This window comes from Mchenga conophoros, linkage group LG22 (assembly GCF_057382185.1).
Source record: "Mchenga conophoros isolate Kocher_MC1m ecotype Shallow Benthic linkage group LG22, M_conophoros_male_GT1.1, whole genome shotgun sequence".
Taxonomy (NCBI): Eukaryota; Metazoa; Chordata; class Actinopteri; order Cichliformes; family Cichlidae; genus Mchenga; species Mchenga conophoros.
This window is the reverse complement of record NC_140546.1, coordinates 15170381-15197489: the sequence shown is the minus strand read 5'-3', so window position 1 is coordinate 15197489 and position 27109 is coordinate 15170381. Positions and strand designations below refer to the sequence as shown.

General features: G+C 42.0%; 1 protein-coding gene across 3 annotated transcripts in view; it reads left to right on the top strand.

Annotated features, from left to right (window-relative positions):
• Positions 1-16485, top strand: part of efna3a (ephrin-A3a) — an 80147-nt gene extending 63662 nt beyond the window's left edge. Inside the window, exons 2-6 of one of the 3 annotated variants that reach the window (XM_085262411.1) lie at positions 406-707; positions 981-1049; positions 2728-2802; positions 12657-12763; positions 13902-16485. In XM_085262411.1, the coding sequence (XP_085118537.1) occupies positions 406-707; positions 981-1049; positions 2728-2802; positions 12657-12763; positions 13902-14051 (703 nt within the window). In that variant the 3' untranslated portion in view covers positions 14052-16485. The remainder of the gene's footprint in view (positions 1-405; positions 708-980; positions 1050-2727; positions 2803-12656; positions 12764-13901) is intronic. The other 2 variants (XM_085262409.1, XM_085262410.1) reach the window with 2 other exon arrangements.
• The last annotated feature ends 10624 nt before the right edge of the window (positions 16486-27109 follow it).

The window sequence follows — 27109 nt, the reverse complement described above, 5'->3', positions numbered from 1 at the left end:
TCCAGAGTGTTGATCATAAAAACTTTTTTTCATCTCGTGGTGGTATTTTTCACTGAGATTAGGTTTTATTTACTGAACAGCTACTTGACATTTCTGGGGAATATGTTCATTTGCTTTCTGGCTGTATATTAAATGAGAAAATTGATACCAGTGTAATAGACTTCATCTACAAGCTCTGCAAAAACTCACTTATCCAAAAACGAGTTTTTCTTTTCCAGGGAAATATGTGCAGGCTGCTTTTTGGCTAAAAAGAAAATGTTACCTAGACTGTGATTTGTGAATGTTGAGCTATTCCTTTAACAGATAGTGAAAGAGGTTTAGAGAGGTTCCATAGTCACTTACCTACATTTCTTTCTGCCTTTTTTGAATGCATTCATCTTATTTCTGTCTTTGTTTTTATGTCAGCCTCCGAAGGGAGGGATACACGGTGCAAGTCAGTGTCAACGACTACCTGGACATCTACTGCCCGCACTACAACACCAGTCAGCGTGGGACGCTAGAGCGTGTCGTAGCAGAGCAGTACATCCTCTACATGGTCGACTACCACGGCTATCGCACCTGCAACACCCAGAAGGGCTCCAAGCGTTGGGAGTGCAACCGGCCCCATGCGCCCCATGCACCCATCAAATTCTCAGAGAAGTTCCAGCGTTACAGCGCCTTCTCCCTGGGCTACGAGTTCAACGTGGGCAAGGAGTACTACTACATCTGTGAGTCAGACCTGCGAACACCTGCACGAAAGACTGAGGGTGCTGCACATTCACTGTTTTGATCTAAGATTATAATGAGGAGCTTTTCCTCAGCTGCTGCCACGCACATGTACTGATGGTACGTGGGTGTTGCTAATAGATTCTAAGTTCAGCTGAGGACGGGCTGTTGCTCAGTTGCAGCTCTGCCGTTTACACAGCCGGCTGCTGGGGATCGTGCGGCCTGCAGAGGGCACAAGTTTGACATGTGTTGTGTGTGTTTGCTCTCTGTTTTAGCCACGCCCACGCACCACCACCACGGTCACAGCTGCCTGAGACTGAGAGTATTCGTCTGCTGCTCCACTGGTGAGACCAGAAAAATCTGCCTTAGTCTTAGTATACGTCTCCTCCGCTCATTTTATACCATTTCCTCTCTTTCTGTGTCACTTCATTTGCCCTCACCTCCTATCTGTTTGTATCTCACAAACACAGAGAGAAACTGAGACAAAGACACACACATACACACACAGAAAAACTAAGATCTGACAGTCCTGTCTCAGAGAGAGGCTTTTCTGCCTCGTGCTGTCTTGGCAGGGTTTTGATGATGGTGTATTTTACCTCGAAGCAGTGCTTTGAGATGGATAGCTTAATGTTATTGTCTGTCTCGGTGCTATTACAGTAATGTGCTGTCTCTCTCTGCAAGTGACACACACAAAAGATGTAAAAGAGAAAAAAATAGATTGAATTGCATGATCCAGCTCTCTGCCCTCCTCTTCCTCTGTCACTCCCCATACCTCTCTCCCGCAGCTCTCTTGACCACCCCCTCCTTCTCCTTCTCTGACTATCTCTTCTTTCTCTGTCTTGCTCTCCAAAGCCTGCCGCACGGTGTAGTGTGTGTGTTATTTTTACCCTGGTAGCCTGCTCTCTTCCCTGCAGGCCTTTGATCAGGCAGCCCATCGCTGAAAGCCTCCCCCTTTCCTCTAACCTTGTCAGCACTAATACATCCCACACTCAGGCCAGTGTCAGCCCCTGTGTACACATCACCTTAACACCAACCCCCCCCACCCCCATCCCACTGTCACTGCTAATCTATTGATGCGTCTACCACGCCTCTGTTTGCTTCTGTGTGTGTGTGTGTTTGGGTGCATCTGTGTGCGTAGGAGTGTGTAGGAGTTTGAGCACATGCGTCTACACATGGGAGAATGTCAACTGTCAACTGTTTCTTATGGCTGTGATGTGCATGCATGAGCACATTTAGCCAGTTTACCAGCTCCAACCTTTGCTTAACAAGGTCATTTAACAGCTTGCTATCAAAAAACATTTCTGGTTTCAGCTGCCTTCTTTTCATTCTGTGTGTGTGTGTGTGTGTGTGTGTGTGTGTGTGTGTGTGTGTGTGTGTGTGTGTGTGTGTGTGTGTGTGTGTGTGTGTGTGTGTCCCACCTTAAATCCTCCAAGTATTTAAGATAAGAAAGAAATGTGAATATTCATGACACATGCTTTACATCCTTGATGAGCTGCAAATTGCTACCAGCCTCTGTGCGCGTCCTCCGTTAATGCTGTTCCATCCACCTAACTCTGTATCGCAGTCACAGGCTTACACAGACAAACATATTAGCTAAAGAAAAGAGGCAGAAATACACAAAGATGAAGAGACACAACCCAAACATCATTCATTCATGGTTAATTTGCCTGCGCAGACTGAGTTTAATTCCATGTCTGCAGGAACACTGAATGTGATAATGAATTCTGTTCCAAATGCTTTTAATGTTTTAATTTTCACATGGGGATTCAAAGTCTGCGATTTCTTCATGCTTTTTCAGTGGCAGGGGTACACGGACTCCTTCATCTTCTTCTGTAACTGTGCAGAATTTAATGGTGCCTAAAATTCACTCCCCCCCTTGTTTCGCAGTGCTGTCGTTTTAATGGAGTGTCTTCTCTCCTTGTCTGTGTCTCACTCTCTCTGCCTCTGTCTCTCTGCGTTTCATTCCTTCCTCTCCTTTCGTTCCTTCTCTCTGTCTATGTGTGGCTGTGATGTGTTTCTCAGTCTCCCAGGCAGACGAGGACTCCATTCAGACTCCCGATTACACAGTCAGGCCAAACATCAAAATACACAACATTGGTGAGTGACTTTAAGTTGCCAAAAGTGAACAGGAACCAGTAGCTCCGTATTTGGTTTCTGCAAAGCGTGATTTGTGCACCAATCATTGTTAAAAAATAACCCAAATCAAGTATTTTTTAAATCTGTGGTCAGGGAAAGAAAATCCATAAGCCGTAACTGGTTGATCGGTAAAACCTCAATTTTCTGCTCTTATGATGCTCATCGTGCAATGTGGGCAAGACGGTGCACACAGCAGCTTATGGATTCCACAGTACTATCATGCACCTGCTTTTTTATATATACACTCTAATTATCTATTTACTTATATACTATAAAAAAGGAGTGTGCCAAATTATTATTACAAATTGGGTCTTATTTTTTTCTGTTTAGTTAGCATCGTTTCTATTGGTTATGATAGCGAAATAATTGCAATAAGCGGCATGGAAGCACTGAACCAATACACCCAAAATGGAAATGGCCTCAGTACTGACCTCATTATAGCGTTCATTCATCAGTGTCTTTATAAGATTAATTGTTTCCTCTATCTGCTGCATTAATTCAGTCATGATGCTGCACAGCAGTCTCTGACCTGACGTTATCGTACATGAAAATGATTTTAATGAGTTGCACACAATGAGGCATAAAGATTACAACTAAAGGTAGAACAAAGAAAAAAAGAAGCACTGGTATTGGATTATTAAGAACTCTTGTAGTTTAAGTTGCATTTAAATGTAAGTACAACTCCCTTAATGAACAGGAAACCTCCTTACAGTTATGGTAAGTGCAGTGGCCATTGTTAATTCAAGAAGCACGAGGGATTGTCATAATGAACAATTCTGATTATTATAACATTAATAATTATAATACAATTATATGGACAAGAAGTATGGGCACATCCCATTCTGAATCCACAGATAGTAATATGGAGTTGGCTCCCTCTTGCCGCTCTAACAGCTTCCATTTTTCCTGGGAAAGCCCTCTATGAAATTTTGGAGTGTCTGTGTGAATTTTTACTCATTCATCCAGAAGAGCATTTGAGGTCAGACACCAATGTTAGACAAGACAGCCTGGCTCTCATTATTCATTGAAGTTCATCCCAAAGGTGTTAAAATGGGTTAGGGCTGAGGTAAGGGTTCTGTGCAGTCCAGTGAAGTTCTTCCACACCAGACTCGATAACTCCATGGATGCTGTTTTGCGAAACAGGAAACTGTCCCCATAAAGTATGGAAGGAAGCATGGAATTGTCTGAAATGTCTTGGGAAGCTGAAGCATTAAGATATTCTTTTACTAGAACCAAAGGCTCAGGCTAACCTAAGAAAAACAACCCTCCTCCACTTAACTTTACAACTGGCACACAGGCAGCTTTCTTTCTCTTGGTGTTTATCAAACCCAGTGTCATCCAGCAGACTTCCAGATAGAGACGGGTGAGTTGTCACTTCACAGAGCTGCTCCAGTCCACGGGTGACGTCCTTTACATCACGCCACCTGATGCTTGGCACGCAGCTGCTCAGCCAGGGAAACCCATACCATGAAGTTCCCAGCGCACAGTTTATGTGCTGATATTAAAGGCAGCGGAGGTTTGGAGCTCTGCAGTTATTGAATTCACAGAGTATTGGTGACTTTAACGCGCTATGCACCTCAGCAGTTCTGCACTTGCACACTTTGTAACTTGACATAATCTGACACTTCGCAGCCAGCCTGCATGGCACGGTGCTTCATTTTTATACAACGGGACTGAACACACCTGAGTTCAAAGATTATGAGGTGTAGCCCACAATGCTTTTTTCTAGATAGTATATATAAAATTTTTGCCTTTGTTTTCTCTTGCAGTTTAGATTGGCTTTAAAACCTGTGTCTAACAGATTGTATTATATTTAAAAAAAAATTGATGTAGCCTCCTAGTCCGAGAAATAAAGCCAATAAGCATCTTTTCCCAAGAAATGTTTGGAGTGAATCACTGTATTTCCACCACAGTGATTATATGATGATATTTTACCCACCAAAGACGTCCCTGCGGAGGGGTTATTATTTTCTGACAGTTCAAGAACTCGGGCTTTCAGCGCTAAACATTTCTGACTAGTCAAGTAGCCTGCTTGTACCATTTTGGGCCAGTCTGTCTTATCTCACAATCATTTTCACGATATTTGGTAAAATTCAGTTTACCTACTTTAAGGTATACCACAGAAGCTGTTGGGTACTGTTTGTAAACACTACATTCAATTTTGGAGCTGTGGGAGTGAGAACAAGAGCAAACAGTGGTGGTTGAGTGAGGTAGAAAACGAATGTAGAAAGGGAAGAGAGAGAGGGAGGTGTTAGCAAAAAAGTGATGAATCAGAGGCATAAAATGTTATTTTCTACACAAATAAACATTCCCACACCCAAGTAAATGTCTCAAACTTCCATTCTGGTGGGTACAGTGGTGGAGTGGGTAGCACTGTTTCCTCATAGTGAGAAGATTACCGGTGTGAACTCCAGCCGGGACTTTTCTATGTCGAGTTTGCATGATCTCCTTGTGCCTACGCAAGTTTCCTCTGTGGGTTCTGGCATTCTCCTACAGTCCAAAGACTTGCATGCTGGTTAACCAATGATTTCTAATTGGCCATGGAGGAACACAGGTCGACCAGTGCAAGGAGTAGAGGTAGTGAAGGTGGATGAGTTTATGCACCTGGGGTCAACCAGCCAAAGAAGTGGACAGTGTACAAGAGAGCTAAAGAAGAAGAGAGCGCAGGCAGGGTGGCGTGGTTGGAGATGAGTGTAAGGGGTGCTTTGTGGACAAAGAGACAGGAAATCGACCTGGAGTTGAAGATGACAAAATGCTCATTGTCAGAGTACACCAGAGAATCGGCTCAGATTGAGCAGATTAGAGAAAAAGTTAGAGAAGCAAGGCTGAGGTGGTCTGGACATGTGCAGAGGAGGAATAGTGGATATACTGAACAAAAGATGCTGAAGCTTCTGGGCAGGAGGAACATGGGAAGATCAAATACGAGATTCATGGATGCAGTGAAGGAGAACATTAAAAAGTGTGGTGTGACAGAGCAGCATGCAAGGGAAAGGATGAGATCGAGGCAGAGGATCCGCTGTGGCAAGGCCTAAAAGGGGGCAGCTTAAAGAAGAAAAAGCAGTTGTCCAATGATATGAGGTCGATGAAGTGCTTGAAGACTGTATAATAAAGTGCTGTATGGCTAAAATGTGACGTGTAGTTTAAAGCACTTTCACAGTCATTAAGACTAGAAAACAGCTGTAGAAATGTGAGTATGTTAGACTCCCCTTTTTAACAGTCATTATTTGTATAGAAGTCTATGAGGAAAATGACTTTACTTCTCAGTTCATTTGTGGCCCCAGTAAACACTTATCGAATGAGCTCCCAGTCACTAGTTACAAGTCTTACTCAATACAGGGTGATGCTCATTTTGTAAATCACAGTCATATTTAGACCAGGATGTAATTTAGGGCGAGTCTACCTTGATGTTGACAAGTCTATATGAGTGTGTAGTGCCAATGGTTTGTCAGTGAGACCTGACCTTGAATCAAAAGCATAATCTGGGCTCCAAAGCAGGACTTCACAAACCAGTGGGAGACTGGCTGTTCCTACATTTCAACTATTAGTCTTGTTTAGTATGTTAATAATTAAAACAATACTCAGGAGTTTTGAAATCTTCAAATGTGGCAATCTATAAAACAAGGAAGAAAATACTCCCACAATGCTCGGCACGGGCGCGCACACACATGCACATTCACAAAGAAACACCATTTTTCTTCTTCTGTGCGAAATCCAAGGTCAGCAGAGGTCTTGTAAGAAATGAAAGGCCCATGTTTACCTAAGAAGAAAGCATGTCAGTGAGCAAGTCAATTGTGCAGCTGAGTGGTTACATAAACCCTCTATTTTTCTTTGTCTTTCTCCATCCCCATCTCAAAAAAAAGCCTCTTGCCGGGAATCATTTAGTATGCTTGTTTCTCGGAGCTGTAGGCAGTCTGTGACGAGAGCTAAGAGAGTGTGACCTGCCTGAGATAGAAACTGAGACCAACTGAGATAGAATGAAAAGAGCTCTTGAGCCATCAGCAATGAGTACCTTCAGAAAGAGGAAAGGCAGAAAACAGAAGAGAGAGAGAGAAAGACTGAGGGAGAGACAGTGTGAGACAGAGAAAGTCAGACAGATAAAAGATGGGAAGGGAGGCAGTGAAAGAGAAAATGCAGCAGGAGAAAGTCTGACAGAAAGAAGGATAGATAAGGCAGAGTGAGAGAAACAGGCAGAAAAAGAGATAAAACCAGAGTGGGAGCAGAGAAGGGGGAGTGCAGAGAGAAGGGGCAGAGGAAGAAAGAAAAGCTCAGTGGTGGGCGAATTGCTCAGCAGTAACTCAGGCTCGAGCTTACGTAGAATTTAATATAAAAAAAAAAAACACGCGCACACACACGCACACTGGCAGGGAATCATAAAATATCATAGCCTACGGTGTTGTGATGCATTTTGCTGAATACATTTGGAGAAATAACAAAATCAGGACATACAGATCTATGCGCACACACTTATAACAACTCATGGCCCCGTTGGCTCAGCTGACCGCTGGACACCCACTCTGTGACTCACCCTGAGGACCAGACCCACCCACGGACTGGCTTAACGTCAACAAATCTCTCCATCTCTCCCTCACATGTGTTTAGGCCTGCCTTCATCCTCGTTCCTTTATTATTAGCTTCATTTCTACGTCACATTTTCCTTATTTAACAGAGAGTCTCTTCTGTTGCAGATCCTATCCTGCTGTTGTAGTTTTACCCACCATTTCGGCGGATGTGGTTAAAGGGCAAGTAAAAGCAAGATAAACGTACAGACTGTAAACAAATCCCCCAGGCCAGTCAAACTTACTCGGAAGGTCAAATTAAGGGCAACAATAAAAATAGGACCCAGGCTGTGCATGGTGATCATTCATCACACTTTATAATTTGTGAAAGGAAGCGCTGATACCATTTGCAGACTGCATGCAAGCAGTGCTTACTAATCAGTTTTATGAAACAGCCCACTGTGGGCTTGTTTACAGTCTGTCAGAATGTCTGTTTCGCTTGCATTTTTTCCCCAATTAAAAAGCATTTATGGATCTCTGCAATTAAGTGTAAAATGAGTTGATTTGCCATTTTTGTGATATTTACTTTTTAACCCCCCTGCAACTCACCTCTCATCTGCATGTAGCTGTGTTCAGCATTAATTATGGATAGCGAATCCTACAGCAAGCTGCTCGTAGTATTGTGCTACGAGAATTCAGTGTCAGTATTGCTTCTTCCTCCATGAATTAATCATAGGTTTCTAGTTTGCTATAGCAAAACCATAGCACGCTCTGTTCATCTTTCCTACTGTGACATACCTGCTCTTAAAATCTTTCCACCTGAGTGTCTGCAGCAGCAGAGGAGGTCTAAAAGCTTGAACATAAATTAGATGGTGGACAAGAAAATACAACTGGAAATGGATAATTCACACGCATAAATTTACTTCTTTTCACCGTCTCTGTTTATATGCAGAATTTCTTCAAATCAATCATAAAATGTTGTGCAAACAAACACTTTTTTTTTTGCAGTCTGTCCATCATTCTAATCAAGTCTGGTAAGTTAACTGCATAAACCTTGGTGAAGTTAGCAGATGTTGTATTTTAGTAGCCACCGAACAAAAAGACACCTGGCTGCCATTTCACTCTACTGCGCTAACCAATCAAACTAAACAATTAGTGATATGGACATCGTGCTGGCAAAATTTTCAGCTGACCTGGCAGCTGAATTTTGGGTTGTTAGTAAGAGCTGACATAATGTTTTTCGTGACAAGATGAGACATATGGTGACTAAAGAGTACAGTCATCTGAAAAGGTTTTCACATGACTCTATGCAGTCATGTGAAAAACCAGCTACATCCCATGATTCAGTAGCTTGCAGAACCACCTTTAATAACAGCTGACAGTAACATGAAGTAGCTGCTTTCTTGGCCCACTCTTCCTTAAAGCATTGCTTCCCTTCATTGAGGTTTGCAGGCATTTTTTATCCACAGATCTCTTAAGATCCTACTACAATATTTCAGTCCGTTTGGCATCTATATTTTGATTGTGTCATCGCAGGACCTTCATGTTTTTTTTTTTGTCATTCTGTTGTAGATTTGCTGTTGACCTGTTGTACGGCTCAGTTCTGGACAAGCTTTCGTTTTCACATGAGATTCTAGAATGCTTTAATATAGAGAGGAGTTTTCGGTAAACTAAAGGACTGCAAAGTGCCCAGGTACTGTGGCTGTAAAACAAGCCCAAATCATCACCACTACACCACCGTGGTTGACAGTTGGTATGAGGTTTTTCTGCCGATATGCTCTGCTTAGTTTTCACTGAATGTGGCGCTATGTATTATGGCCAAACATCTACACTCGTTTTTTTCATATATAACTTTGCAAAGCTGTGCTGCCATGTTCTTATTAGAGAAAAAACAAAATTATACCTGTTTAGTCTTTTTCTAATTGTATTGTCATGAACTTTAACATTTAACATGCTCACAGAGGCCTGTAGAATCTAAGATGTAGCTCTTGGGTTTCTTGCACTTTCTCTGAGTATTGCACAGTTTGACCTTGGAGTGAATTGGGTGGAAAGTCCACTCCTGGGAAGATTGTGGCATTGTGTTAACACACACCTGAATGCTTCAGACCTGCGAATTGCCAAAACATCTGCTTTTAAGTGTAGAGGTGCTCACACTTGCTAATGATGAGTTAATTAAGTGCATTTGATTAGTAGCACCTGGCTGCTACTTATCCTCTTAAATCCGATGGCAGTGGTAAGCCTTTCCTTAGTTTTTAGAGCATTGCACAGAACTCTGTGAAAATGCTCTTTTTCACATGACTGCAGTCTCATATGATCCTAATTTCTGCCGCTATCTTTATGTAGATACAAGGAAGATGGCATCCACAGCTGGACCTACGCACGGGACCTGGTTGAAATGCAAGTTGAAGTAGTAGATAGTCATTCAGAGGCCTGAAACCAGCCTAATAACCTCTCAACGTTTAAGTTGACGGAGTCAATGGTCAGCTTTTAGTGCACAATAACAGCAGTGCTCAATGTTAGTCAGTGAGTGCTAATTGCTCCCCCGGTTTTATTGGTAACAACAATCAGTGGACTGTTATTTAGATCGAGTGAAAGCCGTTTTAATATCCTCCACAGTATTACACCTCCCCCACTGACCTGGAGAGCTGTAGGCGTGCAAGATGGGCCCATTGCCTCATGTTGTTTATGCCTCGCTGCAAGTCTAGCATCATTGTGGCATAGCTGGCACGAGGATTTATCAGACCAGACAACCTCTTTCCACTCATCGACAGTCTACTGCTTTTGTTTCTTATCTCACTGTAAATGCCTTGAGGCGGTTCACCGTGGACAGGAGAGCTACCCTGCATGCCCATCTGTTGTTATACCCCCTTTCACACTAGACTGCACCGGATTGTGCGCTTGGAAATTGATTACTATATCCTACAATTGTACTGTGATGTTAGATGTCAAATACTGGACCTTTGATAACTTGTTATGGCCCGAGGCAGGAAGTGTTCCCCACATTCATCTTCCAATGCCGTCCTCCCTAAATAGCAAGGGTTTTGAAGAGGTGCATATTGTGTGGGGTGGTGATTGTCAAAGCTCACGGCACCCACAAACAAGTCTGTAAGAATCAGTTCACATGCACAGAAACTTTCGAGAAGAGACTGTGCAGTTGCTTATGTAAAGGTAAGGAACGTTCGGCTTTTTCTGGAGGCAAAGGATGTCTCGTCTTCTCATCTCCAACTGTACGCTGTGCCTCAGACTGTTGAAATGTTGTTAGAGAGACAATCCACATGGTGTGGCGGCCTCGCGGTGACCTGTGGGTCTTACCTGAGGCAGCGCCTTAACTTAGTGTTCCTTGTTTGTCTTCACCCTGATGCATTGCCGTGTGAATGTCAGGGTTGTGCGTCATCAGACAGATGCCTCGTGTTACTTAAGAGAAACTTTGACGTGGTCAGGAGTCATGCAGTGAGAGAGGTCGCTTTACTCTCAGAGAAAACAAAAACAGAATTCCATGCATTTATCACCTGCAAGGTGATTGCCATCTCTCTCTGTTATCACCAGCTATCTAGTTTTTTTCTTGTAATTAGGTGCCAGTGCTGTTACATGTAGGTAGTTCAGACAAGAATTTAAAGTTGCAATGAAAAAGATTTAAAAAAAAAAGAGAGAAAAACATTTTGCCTGTTCAATTTTGTGCTTTTGTAACTGAAGCCAGTTTAATTTTATGGAAGACTGGAGCTTTATATCACAAAATAATATAAAAGAGAGGGGGGGGGGGATTTTAATTGATAACCATACTGGTTTTGTTGTCTGTCAGCCAAAGCTTGTCAAATAAATATCTTTCTTCTACCAAAGCAGACATGTTGCATTAAACTACTTTTCATATAAGGTCAAATCAGTGTATCATATATATATATAATGCCCATGTCTTTACTCGTATTAGTATTTCAGATACTGTTAATGCTTTAATCTTGTGCAGAAGTCTGTTATTATACAAAAAAATCAGTGACAACGAGTTTTGAAATTTTGAGTTCAGCTCTTCATCAGTGTGTACAAAGGCTCTCAGGAGACAGGTACAACAACGAGCCTCTACAGCCATCTGTAAAACACGGTTGAAGCTCTGTCATGATTTGGTAATACATTTCAGCCAGTGGTGTTCAAGATCCTGTCAAAACTGATGGAGTTATAAACACAGAAAAGTATCATCAGATTTTGATACCATAAAATTTGCAATACCATCTGGAAAGCATCTGATTGCCAACAGCTTTATTTTTCAGCAATGATCCCAAACACACTGCCAATCCAGTTAAAAGCAAGAATGGCTTGGCCTCCCCAGAGCCTGAACTTCAATATTATTGAATCAACGTAGGATCATCTTGACAGAAAACAGAAAAAACGCAACCAACATCCAAGTTTTAAATGTCCTTCAAAAAGCCTGGAGAACTATTCCTGAAGACTACAATTTTTAATTAATTCAATTTGATTTATTTACCTCAAGCCCCTTTATATTTTTTAAGACCCTACAATAATACAAAGAAATCAAAGAAAACCGTAACGATCATGTGACACTCTGTGGGAAGGAAAAACTCCTTTTTAACCCAAAGAAATTCCCAGCATAGCCAGGCTAAGTGAGAGGCGTTTATCTGCTGCAACCAATTGGGGTGAGGGGACGAAGACGGGACAAAGACATGCTGTGGAAGAGGGCCAAAGATTAATAATAAGTAATAGTTAAATGTGCAGAGGTGTACACACAGTGAAGAAAAAACACTCAGTGCATCATGGGAATTCCCCAGCACCCTAGACCTATTGTAGCGTAACTAAAGGAAGATTCAGGGTCTCCTGCTCCAGCTATAACTATATGCTTTATCAAAAAGGAAAATCTGAGTCTAATCTTAAAAGTAGAGATAGTGTCTGTCTCCCAAATCCAAATTGGAAGCTGGTTCCACTGAAGGCTCTGCCTCCCATTCTACTTTTAAATACTCTAAGACCAACAAGTAAGCCCCCAGTCTGAGAGCGAAGAGCTCTAATGGGGTGATATGGTACTATAAGGTCATTAAGATAAGATGGGGCCTGATTATTTAAGACCTTGTATGTGAGGAGGAGGATTTTAGATTTGATTCTGGATTTAACAGGGAGCCAACTAAGAGAAGCCAATAACGGAGAAATATGCTCTCTTTTTCCAGTTCCTGTCAGCAGCATTTTGGATCAACTGAACGCTTTTCAAGGAGTTTTTAGGACATACTGAAAATAACGAATTACAGTAATCCAGCCTAGAAGCAATAAATGCATGAACTAGTTTTTCAGCGTCACTCTGAAATGGGATGTTTCTAATTTTAGAGATATTGCGCAAATGGAAGAAGACACTCCTACATATTTGTTTAATATGTGGGAGAAACGCCAAGCTCCTCACAATGCTACTGGAGGCCAAGGCAATGCCATCCATAGTAAGCTTACTTTCTTACGAGATTGCATACTTCATTTGTACACGAGTTGTTGTATGTTTGCAAGTTTCAGTAAATTGCTGCACAGATTTCTTATTGTCCTATCAAAATATAAAGAAATGAGGGATGTACCTCAGAACTGTACCTGCCACACTAGTTACTGTGTTTTGTGAACACTGAGGATGACAGCCTAACACTGAACAATTCTTCCAAACATGAAAGGTGTGATTTGTCTCTGCAGTGCTGCAGCATTAGTATTATCAGTAGTATCCTCTTTCTACTAGCTAAAAATTGTTTGCCGGTCCCTCCCTTTCCACTATGGGGCTAATTTTTGAAAATGTTGACTACACCATCCAGGAGCTTGTAGAGCACTTCATGCTTATGTGCCCAAAGCAAGCATATATGAGCATGATATGAGACACAGCCTACATTTCCAAAATGTGCTGATGTCATTAAGTAATTGCAGATTTCTTCTATAATTGGGTTTATTTTATATAGAGAAGCTGGTTTCGAGCCCAGGCATCCTACAGCTGTAGGACAGATGGACGTGAAAGCTTTGTTTGCTTTCTTTTGGTTTATTTTGATTTGTAATAACCCTCTAGATATAATGGGAAGCATTATGTCGAGGCAGAACATAATCACTCAGTGTAATCCACTTTTTACCAAATAATACAAAATGTGTTCTCCCGGCTCTTTCTCCGTCTCTCCCCTCCAGCTAATGTTCTGTTGTGTCTAATCAATGGCAAGGCCATAGTAATTTGGTGTGATTGAAATCCCTCCAGGATAAAAACATCATTAGTGTGAGGAAAGGAAGAGACACACACATACACACACACACACACACACACAAAGAAATAGATCAGAAACAAAAATGTTTTTAATTTTCCATCCCAGGGGGGAAATGGCCATATGTAGCTGATTGGTGGTTTGTTGGTAATTGCATTATGTCTCTTTCTCTGCATATGTTAAGGCACAATTTGAATGCATCACACACTTCCTTTAGATTGATTAATTAATAATGTAGTAATGGTTTATTCCCTTCTGTCTTCTGTCTGACACATTTTCCCTCTCGCGGTTTTACATTCTTGCTCTCTCTTTTCTCACTTTCTTGTTTTCTCTTTTTGTGGTTTTTGCTCTCCAGATGAATTTAACCCTGAAGTCCCGAAGCTGGAGAAGAGCGTCAGTGGCAGCAGCCCCTCACGTGACCGCCTTCTTCTCACCGTGGCAATGCTGCTCGTGTCTGCCGTCCTTTTGTCCTAGCAACAGTCGCCGAGTGGCACTTCATGCATAGCTGGACCCGGCTTTTGCAAAGGGCTTTGTATCCACCAAGTTTGTGATTACGTGAAATCTGACAGAAACACACAGAGTCAAGGTGCAACTGAAGCGCAATCAAAAGGACACAGACAAAAAAAACACGACAAAAAACAACAAAAAAAAACAAACAACAAAAACAAACTTTAACTTAGCTTAATGGACTTTAAAAAAAGAGGCCTTTTTTGCTGTCATATTTACACCAGTGTATTTTGACACTCCATGTGCTCCATAGTGTAGGGGTTTACACATTCACCTAACAAGCGAAAGATTCCCAGTTGCATCCCAGGAGGAGACGCAAATCCCTTCGGGGTTGTGTCAGGAAGAGCATCCGGCGTAAAAATCTGCCAAATCAATTATGCGGAGCTACCGGCTGTGGCCTTATCCCTTGTGAAAAAGGGAGCAGCCGAAAGTAGCTTCTTACATGTTGCTGGATATCATTATCACACCACTACCACCTTTATTGCGGGTGTTGAGACCAAAACAACACTCAGAGTCCGACTTCTGCGCTGCTCCGAAGCCTGATGAGAGTAAGAAAACTGACTTGTAATAACTTGGGTGCAGACTACACGCTCTTATTGTAGCATGGATATCAAATCACTGGAGGAATTTAAGCTGCTTTCTCTTCAACTTTGAGCTTTGAAGAAGATTGGAAACCTGGACTCCGCAGCGGCTTTTTAGTCCTTGGACCACAGGCCCAGTCTGATGATGCATTAAACCCAACTTTGATGTAGTAATGAGCAAGATGGACTCTGGATCTGTACTGATCTTACCCAGACTATCAGGACATAATCAGTCGTGATGAGAACTCCTGCTGTTGCGCTGGACATTGAAGAATGTTTTAACACTGATGTGAGGAAGCTGGTGGTAATAACAGTCCAAGAAAGGGGAAAGACTTTGTGATATATCCACGAGCCTTTCAAAAATCCATTTTCACCAGACATCAAAAAAATACCCCTAGCTTTGTGATAGGTACAGATGCAAAGCCTGCATTTCTTAGAAGGTAGCAAGTGCCCTCTTAGAACTAGTCTTTTGTCTGCATTTCCTGCCTTCACACTGTAACAACCCTAGAAAAGTACAGACCCTGGACTAGTAATTTGATGGCACTTAGACGTGGTAGATGTGTGTTTTGTTCTGACGCATTTACCTTCAGCACTTGGCGTAGATTTTCCGGATGTCAAACCTTTCGCTGCAATCAGCACAGTCATTCAGAACGTCACTAATTTACAGTTCTTGAAAAAAAAAAGAAACTCTCACAGCAGCAAGTCCCCTTTTAATCCCAGACAACCCTGTCTGTTCCTTTTTCCACAGCCAATCAGTGCTGATGACCATTAACAGCAGTCACAGTCACCCTGGAAACAACCCCATACAGTCGCCAAAGTGCGGCAGGTGCCTGAGGAGAAACTGTGCTTTGAGTCTCAAAGTAACGCTGCCGCCATTTTGTTAAAAAAATATATATAAAGACGTTAAAAAAAAAAAACACTTGTGAATGTGCAAATAAAGAGAAGTTCACTTTTTTATATTGTAATACAGGACAGCGTAGGCTTAATCAGATTACAATGTGTGCTTTTTTTAATTTATTTAATTTTTCAAATGTATTTATTTTGTCATTAAACTATTTATTTACCTAATTTATTAGCGTGCATTTGTAGGCCTTTGCTTAATAAGCTATCGTGCCATTTTTTTTAAAATTCTTATTCTTTTTTTCTATTATTACAGTGAATTTTTTACTGCAGCATTTTTGCTTGTGTAGATAAATCGATGTAACTCAGCCTGACACAAAGAGAAGGTTATTGTTCATGACTAATCAGTAGGGACGTACGCGCAGTAACCCCACTCTCATGTAACGGATACTGCTTACCAGATTTTGTTGCTGAAGAGCATGTCATAAACCAACTGTGAATGCAGTGGCAGGCCATGCCGATTGAGGGGCAGCATCTCAAAGTGTTGCGCTTGCGAAATGAGGGATGCGTGCGTCGTAATGTATATTTATAATACATGCCGGTTGTGGAATGTGCGTGCGTACAAGTGCGTGTGAGTTTGTGTGCGTGCGTGCGCGTGAGAGCGAGCAGGGGGAGGAAAAAAAAAAAAACGAAACAAGCATATGTGTGCACATTTGTGCGTATGTATGTAGAATGTGTTTGTCCGCGCTTTTCAAGTATGTGGCATTTAGGAATTTCGTACTCATAAAGGAGTCATTTGTAGGATCTGAATATGCAAGTGCGTACGAGAGAATGTGCTCTTCTGTAATGTTAGTTTATGTTACGGGGTTTGGGACGTGGGCGAAAAGCATTTACCGATGTTGAAGACAAGCACACGAAATGTGTTTGCCTTTGACGAGAATGATTAAACAACTGTAAATTGAACCAAGAATGATTAAAACAATGCCAATTAAAACCTTTTTTGCAAATTTAGCTTTGTGTATTTATTCAGGCCTTGTGTTGTTCTGCTCTCCTTCGACTGCCCTTTCTTTATCTAAACTGTTACTCCTTCACAAACCCTGCACTCAGATGTGTTTGTTTTTCTGAAGCACTATTTGAAAGCAAATCTCTTCTGGTTTTTTCTTCTCCTTTTTTAGATATGTTGGTTGTGAGCAGACGGCAGTCAGGCTGCAAACTAAAACTATCCTTTTCACGTGGCCCGTCTATGCAGCACCTCCGGTTTCGCAAACACCTCTTCTGCCATAAAACATAGTGACAGCGTGGAGGGAAAGTCACAGATCCAAATCTCCCACTCTATCCATCTCTCTTTCTCTTCTTACTCAAAAAAAAAAAAAACACCTGCAAGCTATTCATGTCTCCACAAATCTGTCTCTCCACATCACACTTCTTTCCCTTTGCCCCTGTCAGCTTCTTTTTAATCTTCAAACCCAGGACAGAAAGACGCCGACGATCACTAGGGACGAGCCTCAGATGCTCTAATGTCCGTATCAAAGAGCGGACAGAGGGGTCAGATAAGATTTTGTCTTTGATGTTCTACGTCATGCCTACAATCACATTAGAGAGGAAGAGAAAGGCGTTGTGAAGATTCAGCTGTCTGCTTGTGTTCATTTAAAAAAAAAAAGAAAAAAGTGCTGGACGTCCAATTTTTTTTACATGTAGGTTGTAGGATTTTTGCCAAGTTAATTTGACGTACATTACGTGACTGACATAAAGTGGTTCACAGTAAACCAAGCAGGTTACAGTGATGTGATGATGTCTGTTAATGTCTTATTCACAGCTGTTCGACTCAGCTGGGAGGCAGCGGCTCCTGATTCTCTCTGACATTTGTGCATTGAGCTGACAGGCTGATAATTGCTGAATATTACAGTAGGTCTTAACTTACAGTCCCTTGCCTTTTTATAGGTCTGTACTTGCATAAACGATTCAGTGTTTTGACACCATGAAACACTGGAATGGCTTTAGCGTTTGCTCCGGGGCCCAAGCTGACAACTTTAAACATAATTTTTCAGGAAATTGGACTGCTATGATTTCGGCAGTGAGAATCAGTCTGGTTAGTTAAGTACACTGTCATGTCTGCACCTTAAATTCCAGTTTGGAAAAGCATTATTTGTTCTGCTTACTATTTAAATGAGTGGATCAGGAGTGTTACCAGTGGATTTAAAACGCCCACCTATCCCCGAGCGGCTGACAAAGAGCTTCACATCGCCACCGTGAAACAGATACCCAACAAGTGCTCTGTCCAGGCTCTAACCAAGGAAGACATTCCATTAGCTAAAGGAGATGACCTTATGCCTGTTCCGAGGCATATTGTCGTTTTCTGAATCATTTACTGTGAGATAAGCCATCTGTAGCACGGGCAGGTCTGTGCTGTCGAGAAGAAATTCCCCTGACAAGCGGCACCGTCTGGCCCAAACAATGAAACAGATGCCTCCTCCTCAGAGAACATGATATAACTCAGGACATCAGTGACACAGTCAGGGTGAGTAATGCGCCATTCGAGCGCTCTTTGGAAACTCCCCTTTCGAGGTTGGGAGTCATAAAAATGAGTTGGGGCTCATTTCAATCTAAATCGACTGTTTTATTCTTACAGTCATGCAGCAGAAGCATAAAGTATATCACACTTTTCTTTTGAAACACTTGACATATTCTGATTCACTGACATAAAGAAAAGTTCACATAAAAACCTGGTTAAGCAAACGTCTATAAACTTTTAGGAATAGTTAGTCTGATTATAATTTCACATATACCTTCATTGGTAGCTTGTGACACTTTTTTGCACCAGTTATATAAATTAAATGTCTGGTACGGTGAGTTGTTGGAGGGTTGCATTTGGCTTGCACAATCCTGCGAGTTGAATGAGGCTGGAAGGATGTCTGCCATGAACTGTCTGGGCAACGATTCTTTTCCATCAGCCATTCCTCCAGGAATGATCCGTGTCATTATTTTCTTTGTTACATTATCCTTTTTTTCACCCCTTCCTCAACTCCAAGCCTGGTAGCATTACCTTTTGTTTAAGAATTTCTTGATGGGCCTTAAAAATCATGGTGTGACCAGGTCCAACAAAAGAAAATCAGCCCCAGATCTTCACATTTACAGCATCATGCTTCACTGCTGGAAGAAGGGCTCTTTTGGCAGTGCGCAGTGATAACTTTTCATCACACACAGCAGTTTCGAACATGACAGAAAAGCTCTATTTTGTATAGGCTCACGCCTGAATTATTATCTCCCAGGTGTTTTGAAAAGGCTCCCATTTCCAGGCAGAGTCGTAGTCGGTGTGATTGCTCTCCATTTTGTTACATTTTTACCATCGCAGACGATGGGTAAAGCTTTGTAGAGGGCTTCTTAGCTTTTGCAAACAGATATGCTTTCACTCCCCTCTTCATGATGTCCTCTAAGACCTCCTTTTCCTCTCAGCATGTGGGACTTAGGGGGGCATGCTTTGATAAATATAATATATAAATATGTCCACATGAAAATAGGATGAAAAGACTCAAGGTAAAATAGCTTCAATAGCTCCAGAATGACCACTTATTACATCTATACATCAGAGACAAGACAAACACAAACAAATTGTTAGATTTTTCTTTATCAAAGACATTCTTTTTGTGGTATTTATCTTCCTTGAAATGCTTTTAGCCCAGTGTCCATGCAGACCTAAACTATTTTCTGTGATCTTTATACTACTCAGTGCCTGTATTTATGCACATCATAAGCTTCTTACATTTCGCCTCCCTTTCCTTTGTATCCTTGACTGAATTTCTACGAATCTCTAAATGATTTCTGACAGCACCTTGAGGTTAAATACATATATAGTGTTTGGGCAGCTTTGGATTTATTGTGTAAAAAGTGTGGCCTCACTTTCACATACTTACAGATTCTATATTGCTACACTTTCAAGAGGAGAATCTGTAACAAGTAAAATGCTGGCAGACAGCAGCTGATATGGAGGTTTTGACTCAAATTCGGTGAGCAACCTGCTAAACAACTCTCTACCCATAGATGTCGCCAAATCTGACTTTCACTCTATAACCGTCACAGTAAAGTAGACAGGTAAATAGAGGACACATGACAGACAATATGTTGCAGATTTACTGTAAGTACGCCTGCAAGATAAATAGTGAATTCAGAGAAACAGTGACGGCAGCAGTAAGTTGACTTATATATTACGTGAACAGTGCCCTGAATATCTCTTGGTTTGTCCTTTAAGTAGATTTAATTCATGAGCTAAGCTCCTGAAGTTCACTGGGGCTTACATTTTGTATGTAATAACTTGCTCAGGAATAAAGTGTGTGATTATTGTAAACCATGTTTAATGGTGCCTGTGAAGCCAAGGGGCACTCAGTTTTACCAGCATGTTAAGCCAGTTAAGAAAGTTAAGATAAATCAGGCTTTAATGAGGCCGTCAGGGGACATCAAAGTCCACACAGGTAGAAGAAATAGCCTCATAGGGTATATATTGCATAACCAGTGACAGGATGAGTTGACCTATTGTACTAAGAACGTTTCTCAACCCAGCAGGATTATAAACTTTCAGTAAATTCCTGCTATTTCTGTTGTACATTGAAATCAGAGTTTATTCTTGTCGTAATCTGAGCTCAGGGGGAATAGGTTTGTTGTTGTTTTTTACTTTTTAATATCTTTGGTAGAGACGGGATGTTCTTTTTACATTTCATATGTATCAGAACAGTACTCAGGATTGTGCCTATTATTAAAGACAATGACAACTGAGAATTTGATCAACTTACGAGAGGTTATATTCTATTCTTAAACAGCATTTCGAAGTATTTCAAAATACATTTTTGGCTTTGCAGAAGAGGCTTTAAAGCAAAGTTTGTTCTTGTTAGAATAAGTTTTATGACTTCATTAAAGTAAACAAGAAATAATTAAATGTCACCAGTAAGATAAAACAGAAAAATTAAAGAAATGAAAAGAAGTGTGACAAAAATAGAAACACAGACCCAAAATTGAGCTTTTTTCATTTCCCTGCATTGTAAAGTAAACTAACACGATCTGTTTGGACACTTACAGACTGAGTTTTCTATGTGAGTCACGGTCCTGTGTAAAATTACAGTAATTATTGGTACAGACATGCCAGACTGCTTTGAGCTGATAAGAAAGCAGCAATAACCACTTACAGCCGAGGTATGCAGAGCATCTCTGAATGGGCAGCACGTGGTGGTGTAGTGTTGTGGAGGATATTTTCTTAGCACATTTTCAGCCCTATAGTTCCAACTGAACATCATTGAGGCATCGCAGCCTACTTGATTATTGTTGCTGACCACGCCCATCCCTTTATAACCACAGTGTATCCATCTTTTGATGGCACGCGATTATATAACATTTCAAAAAGTTCAAATCTGCACAGACTGGTTTCTTGAACATGATAATAAGTTCACGGTATTCAAATGGCCTCCATAGTCACAAGATCTCAACTGAATAGAGTCAATTTTATCTTGTGAAACAAAAGATTTTCTATACGAGCATCCTCACACAGAACATCACATCCTGGTTTGGGAACAGCTGTGTTAAGGACCAAAAAGCTCTTCAGAGAGTGATCCGTACAGCAGAACGCTGCTGCAGGATTGCTCTCACCTCACTTCAGGACATTTGCACCAGGAGATGCCGGACTAGAGCAGCGCAGATACTGAAGGACCCGTCCCATCCTGGCAACAAACTGTTCCAACTTCTGCAATCTGGTAGAAGGTTCCGCATCATCCGGGCAAGGACGGAGAGACTCAAGAGGAGCTTCTATCCCCAAGCAACATTTCAAATTCCTTTAATTTTAAATATGTTCATTTTGTCTATTTTGTAAAATAGTCAGATTGTCTATTCTTATTTAATTCACTTAATATACAGAATTCACCTTCTTGCTGTATACATGCTACGACTGCACATTCACCTAATGTGTATATTATATATAACCCCACCCCCCTTTGCACAAGTCGAGGAGCGTGTCAGGTTACATTTGACTGTGTGTTATACTTGTATAACTATGCATGTGACGAATAAAGAACCTTGAACCTTGAGAGTCACATCATGGATGTGTAGCCGGCAAACTTTACAAAATGTGTGATGCTATTATGTCAGTATAGCATCATATATAGATATGCAAACCAAAATCTCCGGGGAATGTTTTCAGCATCTTGTTGGCTCTATGCCATGAAGAATTAAGACCCTCTTGAGTGCAATCCTGTGATAGAAAAGTGTAACTAATAAAGTGGCAAGTGAGTGTATATGTAGTGTAATAATTAGCAAACAGATATGAATGCAAAGTGGATTTCCCAGAACGTGAAACTCATTTCTGTTTGGCAAAAAGGAGGATAGCAAACTTTGTGAGAAGAGAGAACTGGAGCTCCAGAACTGCAGCAAACCACAAACATTCATCAGTTCAGACAAACCACCGTCTAATGAAAAGAGGAAAAATCACCCTGTCAAACAATATCGCAAATGCTAGCCGTCTTATGGCTTCAGCTGGACCAGAGATGTCAACACTACTCACCCAAGTGCATCATCTGTCGGTAAGGGTTGGCTAATGCTAACATGGAAAGAAGCAACCTGAGAAGGCAAAATTCAAACAGACTTATAAGAGAAACTTCCCCACTTCAAAAGAACACGGGACCATTTGTTGGATTTATTGTATTTGGAGTTTCTAAAAGGCAATTGGAGCAAGCTATATTCTAGTGGATGAGGTGTGTTAGCCCTGCAATAGATTTGCAACCTGTCCAGAATGTACGTGTTTTTTCTTAATGGTTGCTGGGATAGGCTCAAGGCCCCATGAATCTAACTTTAATTGGAGGATGGATGGATGGGTGAAATTCTGAAAATACATCAGCTTAGTGAAAACATGTCAAGTGACATAGATAGATGCTACTTTGTGCATATATATGAATGCCGGTGTACCGCGTGCCTTGAATATGGCCATCTTTTTATACAGTCTTTGATCATAGCACGTGACTTGAAAAACTCATGCATGACTCCTCTTATAAAATGAAATAATCTGCATGATCTCAGGTCCACAGCCGCAGTATGATCAAGTTCACCTTGTCACAGGTGAATGCTGAACTTTGTGTTAAATTGTTTGAAAGCATCCTGATGGCCCCCGTTCAAATCATTTCAGGATTTTGGATTTGACTTGACAGTCCTCTAGCTTCAGGTTACTGTGAGTCAGCTTCTCTTCTCCACAGACAGAGCAGGGGGGAATGCACTGAGAAGAGGTGACGAGATGTTTTGGGATCCAACATTAAATCACTTCATCCCTTGGGAAATATGATGTCAGTTCTGGAAACAAAAAAAAAATAGTGTCAGAAAGGGGGAGAATTCTGTGACAGTCCAGGGGGAGGAAAGCTATCAAGACAGTTAACAAGTGTGATGTCAGCACTCACTTTATTATGTTTCACAGCTGATCTGATACCTGCAGCTCTCAGGATGAGAAGGATCTGCGTGTAGTCTCATTAATAGTCCCTTTTGAGCTGATGCTTGGCAAATACAGCAACCAGAGTCAAACTGAAATTTAAATGTAGAACCCGAAAACAAAATCGATATCGCTCGCTTGAACTTTATTGCAGTGAAAACAGAATTTGTGTAGTGACAGCCAACTAATTTAAAGGTCTAAGATGCAGCGTCTCCTGGACATGTTTTTTTTTTTTTTAAAGGAGCAGGAAAATGTGCATGTGCATCTTAATTAGAGCAGCGTTAAGCTTCCTAGAGGGCTTTGCTTTGGCGCACATTAATTTGGGCTCTCGCCAATCCTCTCCAGATCAGTTGACTAATGTGTTGACAAGTGGAGGAAAGTCTTTCCACATTTTCAGACTGCATTTTCTTTTTGCAGCAGCTTCTAGTAGTCGGCACAACACCGTGTGTGTGTGTGTGTGTGTGTGTGTGTGTGTGTGTGTGTGTGTGTGTGTGTGTGTGTGAAAATGCTTTGAATATTAAAAAGGGCAGGATTTGACTGTAACCTTTGGCCAGGAGAAATTGAGGTAGATACGAGGCTGCAAAAGTTTATGCTGCCCTTGTGGATGTCTTCTTTATGCGTTACATTTACAAGGATACCGGTAAACTGTTATCTGCTTTTCCGTTTGGGACGATGAAGCTTTTTGTGAATTATAGAAAACACATCTTTTTTTTTTTTCTTTTTTTTTTCTTTTTTCTTTTTTCTTTTTTGGCCTGTCCCGTTTGGCTCTTTTGCATCAGAATTGTTGTCTAAAGGCAAAGAAAGATGCCCAACGGATTTACTTTACCAAACTGACCATCCCAGCCTTGCCGTAATGGTCCATTTGATTCACCTTTTATTGTTTATTTTATTTTCACTTACTGAATACGGGACAGACTTGACTGGGGGAAAGAAGGGGAGAAAGAAAGAGGGAAAGAGAAACAGCTGAGAAGAGGGACGGGGGAGAAGGGCAAAAGACAAAAACCAACAGAACGGGCAGAGAAGAAAAAATGCATATATCAATCACCTGGATCACCTGCTGAGAAAGAAAAAAGAAAGCAAGCAGAAGAGAACAAGAGTAATAGAATAAACAACATCACAATGATATATGGGAATACGACAGTAAATACTAAATGTTAAACATTATTGTGCAGCACATAAGATCAACAGAACACAGTGTGCTTTGAGGTAGGAGCCAAAAAGGGTGTAGTTTGTGGGTGTGATCACCCGTGTGTACACCTGTGAGCATGGACGTGCTTGTTTTTTGTTTTTTAAAAGGTTCCTTCATGTAATAATCTGCTAGAGGGTGTGGGGGGGCCACAGCCCCGTCCTCCAGGGCGTGAAGCAGGTGTGGAGGAGATCAAAACTCCAGACATCCAGAGGCCCCCAGAACACAAGAGACCAAGGAAGACCAACAGAGGGGCAGCTGCGCCACTGTCCCGGAAAGAGCTGAGGAGAGTCCCAGATGAGGGCTCACTCAGCAGCCGCGGAGCAGAAGCCAGGGGGAGTTGCAGTGACGCGCCCGTGAGCTCCGCCGGCAGCCAGCTGCGCCTCAGTGACCGAGCCCCAGGCCGAGAGGCCGGGGGCACCCCACCTCCGAAGTGGCCCGAGCGAGCCCCAGGCTCCAGGCCCCGATAAGCGGCCGCCAAGGAGTGAGCCGGTGTGTACCTGGACGCCCATCCCCGGACACAAAGAACCACCAACGCACCGATGTCTGAGGGGGTCCGCCACTGGCAGGGGAAGTGGTGGTAGGGGGAGATAGGCCTCCAAACCTTGGAGGGCCTGAGATGTCCCCAGAGAGGTGGCGCCTGACACCCAACCTGACATATAGACACAGACATACAGGCACACACAGATACAAACACCCATTCCCACCCTCATGCTCTCATATGCACTTACTCCACACTCAACCAACGTGGAGACATACATAAAGAGACGTTGTACACACGATCACACTCCCCAAGCGTACTCTACAAACCGGGTCTAGGTGCCCCCGCCCCTGGAGGGGGGAACTGCACCCAGACCCAGGTGGTGTTTCCCTTTTCCCTGCGGTGGGGGGAGGCAGACCGCCCCGACTCCGACACATCTGGAGTCTGCTGAAAGCTGCAGAAACTTCTTTTGCAGGAACTCTGTAAGGATCTCCTGTGTAGCTTCTTAACTGCAGCGTCTTCTTGCATACATTAACCCAGGCTTGTTTGCAGACTGTGAAGATAACTAAAGAAATCGATGGGTTTGTAATCAAACGGGGAAACGATTGTGTTCCAAAGTTTTCTTGACGCTAACGATCATTCTTCTTCCCTCCAACTTGTTCAAACAAACAAAACATCTGTCTTCTGGAGTTTTTTTATGTGTTTGGTTTTGTTTTCTTTATGCTGTGTCACATTTTCTCTATGTCTACCCCCGCTCAGCGCGTGGGGCTTTGCATCATTTGTGTCTGATTTTTCCATCATCAGGTTGTACTTCCTGTAACCCTTCTTAACCCGTGTCTTCATTCCCTTCAGTCTCCACGCTGTTGCCTGATCACCCCAACCTCCTCCTCTTCCGCTCCCCCTCCAGATTTAGCTGTAATCCCTCATTTCTGGTTGTCACATCTGCGCAGCACTCAACAGCTGGGGAGCGACACACAAACAGCCACAGGCCTCGTGCGTGTGTGTGTGCGCGCAGATATGTAGGCTACATGTGCCCACACTTTGGGCATCTGGTCAAAACCTAAGCCCAGGAATAGCTAATCCTTGACTCTGAAAAAGTTGTTGTGACAGAGTATTTGTGTCAGGCTGATGATACAGGATGTTGCAGACTGACACGAGTAAGTCTCAAAGGAACTAGATAATACTGTCTGAAACTTAGAGGAAGCTATAAAGAGGATACATCTTGTCTGGTTTGTAAACAAATCCAGAAATCCAGACCGAAAAACAAGTGCTACACGCCTGTGAACACGGCTTTAACCATTTTGATTTGAGCCTCTGAATTTCTCTGAGAAGCTGTAGATGTAGTGAAGATGTGTTTACTTTTTCTTACTTTTCCTTGCCTCACATCTTTTTTATTTATTCATTTTTACATCACTTCATTTCCTCTGCTTTCCTCCTCACTGATTGGCTCGTGTGCTCCTTTGTCACCTGACTCAAATCCCCTGCCGCTCCTTATCTAAGGACCGCACTCCCATTCACCTTCACATGGGGTGACGGTTATGGTAAGAGGTTATGTTACTCATTATTTGGTATCATTTGTTTGCTATGTAAATTGAGAATAAGTGGATAAAAGTCTAATCTTGTTTTCTTGTTTACTTTCCAGACTGAGCCGTACACGTGTGTCTCTTCCCTTGTTTACTCTCACAACAACAATAAATCTGAAGGACTGGATTGTAATTTCATGGCTTATGCCTCTCATACATTTTGAACAGATGCCTACAGCACAAAGAACTTGATAGTTAACAGAGGACCCGGCATGACTTTGACATCAAATGATGCATTTTAGAGCTTCTTCTTTTGCTTAAACTTTGAAGCGACCAAAGTGCTCGGTGTATATTTATAAGGAGACTTTTAGATCAGCTAATTTCATCACTGAAAAAAATTATAGCTTTTAATCTCCACCAATCTACTTTTTTCCACTTTTTGAATTCAGGGTCACAGTAGCACAAGAATCTATCACAGCTATCACAGGTTGAGAAGTGGGATACACCTGGGCAAGTCATCAATCAGAATCAGAATCAGAATACTTTATTGATCCCTGGGGGAAATTATTTTTTGTTACAGTGCTCCATTTTAAACCAACATTAAGACAAGACAGACAATACACTAACTAAGAATAGTACAATATATACATATATATACATACATACATAAGTCACTTATAAATAAATATTTGGAAAAGAAACATGTGTAGCTGTAGCAGCAAACAGTGTGTTAAGTGGATGCGTTGTACAGGGAGATGGCCACAGGCAGGAAAGATTTCCTGTGTCGTTCAGTGGTGCTTTTCGGTAATCTCAGTCTCTCACTGAACGTGCTCCTGTGACTGACCAGCATGTCATGGAGTGGGTGGGAGGTGTTATCCAACATTGTCTTTATCTTGGACAGCATCCGCCTCTCCGACACCACCTTGAGGGAGTCCAGCTCCATCCCCACAACATTGCTGGCCTTACGGATCAGTTTATTAAGTCTGTTGGCATCT